Below are 5,259 nucleotides of genomic sequence, written 5' to 3'. Positions count from 1 at the left end.
AGTCAGGATTGTCCTCAAACCATAACTGATATACTACTCATAGTTAGTCTTTCACCAATAGGCAGTATGTTCTCCATTCCTTTCCTGGATTTTCCACTTCGTATATTTCAATTAAAGTTGTCCATATATTTATGCACTTTTTTATATATTTTATAAATCACACCCCTCTTCTGTCTAATTTTTCGCCTCACATTTTTAAACACCTTCTCTGCTACTACTACTTCCTTCTTCCTACCAACACCTTTCATTTTTACCATTATTTTCTCTATACTTACAGCCTACCTAATTCATTTCAAATTACACATTTTCCCAAGATATTTAGAGGTAGCACGAAAAAAGCCAGAATAACAAACAGACAGAAAAAAACCAACAATGCAGAAAAGTTTCCCCATTACTTACATTAATTTATACCACCACCCTTTAAATCATATCTACTAACCCTCATCAAACAAGACTCTAATCTAGTCAATTCATTTTTTCACAACCAAATACTCTAATTTATTCCCTCAATCAGACAGAGAATCACAATATATATACCAATTCATATAATTTAATTTTCCTTCTATGGAACTAATGCTTCTTTTCCCCATTACTTAAAATAATTCATACCACCACCCTTTAAATCATAACTACAAACCCTCATCAAGCTAGGCTCTAATCTATCCAGTTCATTTTTTTCACATCAGGATACTCTATTCAAACCCTTTTCCACAATCAGAAAAAAAATCACAATAAATATAACAATTCATATACTTTAATTTGCCTTCTATGGACCTGAAGCATCTTTTTCCGCAGTAGCATGTCTACATGATTTTCCCTTTACATAGTTGGTACATCACTTTTACTCTCTCCTCAGTAATATCCACACATTCATGCTTCCAAGCCATTTTGTCCTTTTTAATCTTCCACATACATTGTCCCTGTCTTTCCCTTCTCCTCTTTCTCTTCTTTCCATATAAAAGTCTTTGCACCTTTATTCTTATCTTTTCCTTCTTCTGCTGACTTCTTTTAGTCGTTTTCTTATTTCGCCTTGATGTCGGTAAATATAGCAGTTCTGTACCATTCTCTTCTTGTTTACACCCATCAATCCTCTCTGAACTCTGTACAACTTGTTCTTGAATTTCAGCTCTCTCTGGCACCTTAAGGGCCTCATGTAAACCCACCGATGCTTGCTTAATGCCCCTTTGTATTCCTTCCTTCAATACACTCAGAAATTGTTCCACTGTTAGCTCCTCAATTAACAAATTTTCATCTATATCTACAATCATTTTATCAATTTCAGCAAACCTGTCCCAAGAGGATAACAAATATTGCCCCAGGGAAAAAAAGTTTTACTCCTCGCTTCGCTCCTTCCCTCTTTCTTCCTGGCCGCTTTCCCCCCCTTTTGTAGCATTCAACTCGGGGATAACTCTTCTTGCTTTAAATCTAAAGACGCCTGTACTTGCAAGTCCATAATCTCCATTTGTGTTGCTTCATTTAAAGTCCACAAAAAATTGAGTAAAAACAAAAACGGGAGGCAGCAGCTAATGTGAACATGGCGACCATGTTCTCCTTCATGATCCACTCTTGCTTCGGAGTATGAAGTGGTCACCCCCCTGCGTTGCCAGTCACGGGAGGGGCCACAACCGCAACCCTGCTCCAAATCTCCCTCCAGGAGATCTGTCGGGACTCTCCCAGACTCCGGGAGACCCCAAAAAGAGCAGAAAAGAATCGGGCATCTCGGAGCATTCCGAGCCCCGCCCGTCGCCGTGCCATGCCGCCGCGTAATATTGACTAATTATTTCTTTCAGATTCTAGTGTATTTTTGCTATAAATGATAAGATAGGAGGGAAAATGTCTAAGTAGATATTGAAAGAGAAAATGGAACTTGGTTTAGATATAAACTTATTTGAAATAAAAGAACTGTAGGTTAGGTATATAAAGTAAGGTTAGATTAAATAAGAAAATTGGAAGGTAAAATGAGAATGTAACTTAATGAGTTTTATATTTATTGTTTCCTCTGTAGTTGCTAGAAAGCTTGTATATGCTTGAATTAGGAGTTGGGTAATAGTGTAGTAACAGAAGGAAATTAGAATAAGTTTGTTATGTTGTGTTTGATTAATATTATGTTGTGTCAATATTTTCTATTTCATTCATCTTTTTTGTCATTGGAAAATTAATAAAAAGATTAAATAAAAAAATAGAATGCATGCTTTTAGTTTATCTGTAAAATGAAGCATCACCTCTAAGAAGGGATCAAGTTTTCTAATAACGGTTGAGTGCAGTTAGGAAGGTCTTCCAAAATGCTCTCCCTGCTTTATGGCAATATGATAATCACAGCAAGATCACTGTGAGGTTCAAGTCAATAAGAGGAATCAGGATTTTTTTTGTCTTTCCCAAAGCCAGGAAGCAACTTCCTTGATGTCTTTCAGCATACAGGATTTATACATTGGTTATTGTTTGGAGTGGCTATTAATTGATAATGTCCAGGCGGCGGCTGGCTTTGGGCATTTATATCCACCTCCTGCCCTTACGTAGGTGTAAGCAACAGCAGTATAAACATAAGATATCTACAAACCATGGGTAAAAAGGCTGCTTGAACCAGAGGGCTTTTATTCTGCTTCTCTTCTCCCAGCTGGGAAGCCAGCCTTGCAGAAAACATTGTCCTCATGAGAACAACTTATTTTAAACAGTGGCCCACTGTGTCCTGCAAGGTAAGAAGAAGAAGAAGAAACAGTTATAAAGCTTTAAGAGTCTCCTACCAAACTCAGTCCTAATCATTTAATATAATGGAGCAAGCTAGCTAGGCATGGGTAGGGGGTGGCTCTCTTCCAACCGATGGCAGTGTCTGTTTCAAGGGTTGCCAACTCCAGCTTTGGAATTTCCTGAAGATTTGGGGGCAGTGCCTGAGGAGGACGGAGTTGACAGAGCTTGGTGGGCATAGCTGTCATTTTATCCAGGGGGACTGATTGCTCTGGACTGGAGAGCAGCTGTAGTTTTGGGAGAACTCCAGGCCTCATCTTGAGTTTGGTAATCCTAGGTAATAGCAATGTTTTTTCAAATGGATATGGTAAGTTAACTCAAAGGGCCACACTAAGGCTGAATTATTTCTTTGAATAGATGGTGGTTACTGTGTTAGTTTCAAAAAATGCAAGATACCAAGTAATGAAAGTCATATGTTTTGCTAGAGATACAGAGTAGGTAAAGTAATCAGAGTATACAAGGGTTCATAGCAAGTCTTTTGATCTGATGAAGAGTACTGATGGTTGGGGAGTGTGACCATCCTTTTCATGAAGTGCCTGCTACCATTACTATTGTATAACCATTCACTATCTGAGCACTTGAGGTTTCTTTCAACATGCAGTGTGGCAGTCAGCAGAGGATACCGTAAGAAACCGTGGGCCAGATTTTGAAGAGCAACCACGCAACATCATCTTTCCCGAAGGGTCAACAGAGGAACAAATATTGTTAACATGCCAAGCACGAGCCAGCCCTCCTGCAACATACAGGTGAAGTTCCTTGCTTCCAGCAATGTTTTTGTTTTTCTGCAAATCTATGGCTAGAATCCTCACAAGCATGCAAGAACCAATGTGGTGAAGTGCTTACAGTGTTCAGCTAGGACCTGGGAGATCACTCAGCCATGAATCTCAATGGTGACTACCTCTGTCTAACCTCTCTCAGGCCTGGTTTGCACATGCTGGAGAATAAGCTGGATGAATGGATGCACTGCTTTAGACTGCATGAGTGTGTGTGGGTTGCATTAAAATCTCTCTGAAAATAGAAGACTACCAAACAGGGAGAAAGACTACCACTTCTTGTTGCTTGCTGTACTGTTTTTCTCTTTGCAGGAAATATTGAACATTAGGGTATAAGGCTGCCAAGGTGGGGGCGGGTAAACCCCCACTTTGGAGGCCCAATTTCCGCCGCCGTGGAATCGGGCCCCGGGGGGAACCCCACCCCCCAAAGCACAGCGTGGGTGCATCACAGGAAGTGACGCAACCACGTATAGCACGTTGGGGGCGTGGCCCCAATCGTTGGAGGGAAAACTCTATGGTTTTCCCTCCACCGATTGGGGCCACGCCCCCAACATGCTCTACGTCGTGCGTCACTTCCTGTGATGTTCTGGTGGCGCACGCGCGCTTTGCGCACGCACCCACGCATTCCTCAGCAGCTCCCAGACCGAAGCAACGCTCCCCTGCCGGTGAGTCAGAACGACTTAGCAACCCTATTAGGGTAACATTCCAAAATGTGATCCTCCACCTGTAGCCTGAAGCTGTGCAGTCCGTTCTGCCACCTCAGCATTCCTTGACTTCATTCCAGTCTCATTCTTTCCATGTATAAGCTAGCCCTCACAGTTTTTATGAGGAGAGAATGAGCTGGGGGAGAGCTATGAAATACCATCCTGAGCTCTTTGGAAGAAAGGGCAGGATACAAACATATAGACAGATCCATTTGCCTTTTTAAATTGACACGCATCCTGTCCTGTGTGACTAGTTATGGGACAGGATCCAGCTAAAGGCAATTTTTTCCCCATTAGGTTAAATGTGAGACTTAAGCATGTGAGGGCTGAGTTCGTGAGCCACCTTGAGCATTATAGAAAGATGGGGCATAAATATTCTAAATAAATAAAAGCACATGATAGGAATACACACTTAATATTCTCTCCAGTTTACATCTGTGGGTCTTCAATGTACTTAAATTTGGCTTGATTGTGTCACAGATTTTAAATTCTCCTGAGCTCAAAATTTGGTTTACTAAGTTATAATTCTCAAATGTCCACCAAGGAAATCCAAATTCTGTGCTCAGAAGATGCACATTGCCTGTTGGAATAATACTATATAAAATTGTTTACAGCATAAGTGCATATAGTATGTATAATTACTGTATATGAATAAAATACAATAATAAAATAAAATTATTAGTTTTATTTATTTATTTATTTATTTATTTATTTATTTATTTATTGTTTCGATTTATATCCCGCCCTTCCCACAAACAGGCTCAGGGTGGCTTACAGCAACTATTTGACTAGGTTACTTAATTTTCTATAAGGCCCTCTCCTAGAACAATTTGAATTTTATAATCTGTTGGGGGTGTCACAGGGGGAAGAAGATGGTCACCTCAAAATTTGGTGCACCTTGGAAGTAATTTCTCTGAAATCCAAGTGCTGTGGCTTAATTCTTTACATTCTGAAAGCAATGTCCAGGGTGGACATCCAGATATAAAACTGTGGCAGCTGTCTTTCTGTACAGCCACCAAGAACAGAATCAGTAGGGGGAA

General features: G+C 40.3%; 1 protein-coding gene across 1 annotated transcript in view; it reads left to right on the top strand.

Moving 5' to 3' along the window:
• Positions 1–2,461: 2,461 nt before the first annotated feature.
• Positions 2,462–5,259, top strand: part of CNTN2 (contactin 2) — a 43,367-nt gene continuing 40,569 nt past the window's right edge. The window contains exons 1-2 of the mRNA XM_015419338.1: positions 2,462–2,513; positions 3,344–3,488. Of these exons, the coding sequence (XP_015274824.1) occupies positions 2,462–2,513; positions 3,344–3,488 (197 nt within the window). The remainder of the gene's footprint in view (positions 2,514–3,343; positions 3,489–5,259) is intronic.

This window comes from Gekko japonicus, unplaced genomic scaffold (assembly GCF_001447785.1).
Source record: "Gekko japonicus isolate JY-2015 unplaced genomic scaffold, Gekko_japonicus_V1.1 scaffold276, whole genome shotgun sequence".
Taxonomy (NCBI): domain Eukaryota; kingdom Metazoa; phylum Chordata; class Lepidosauria; order Squamata; family Gekkonidae; genus Gekko; species Gekko japonicus.
This window is presented reverse-complemented; position numbering and strand designations above follow the sequence as displayed.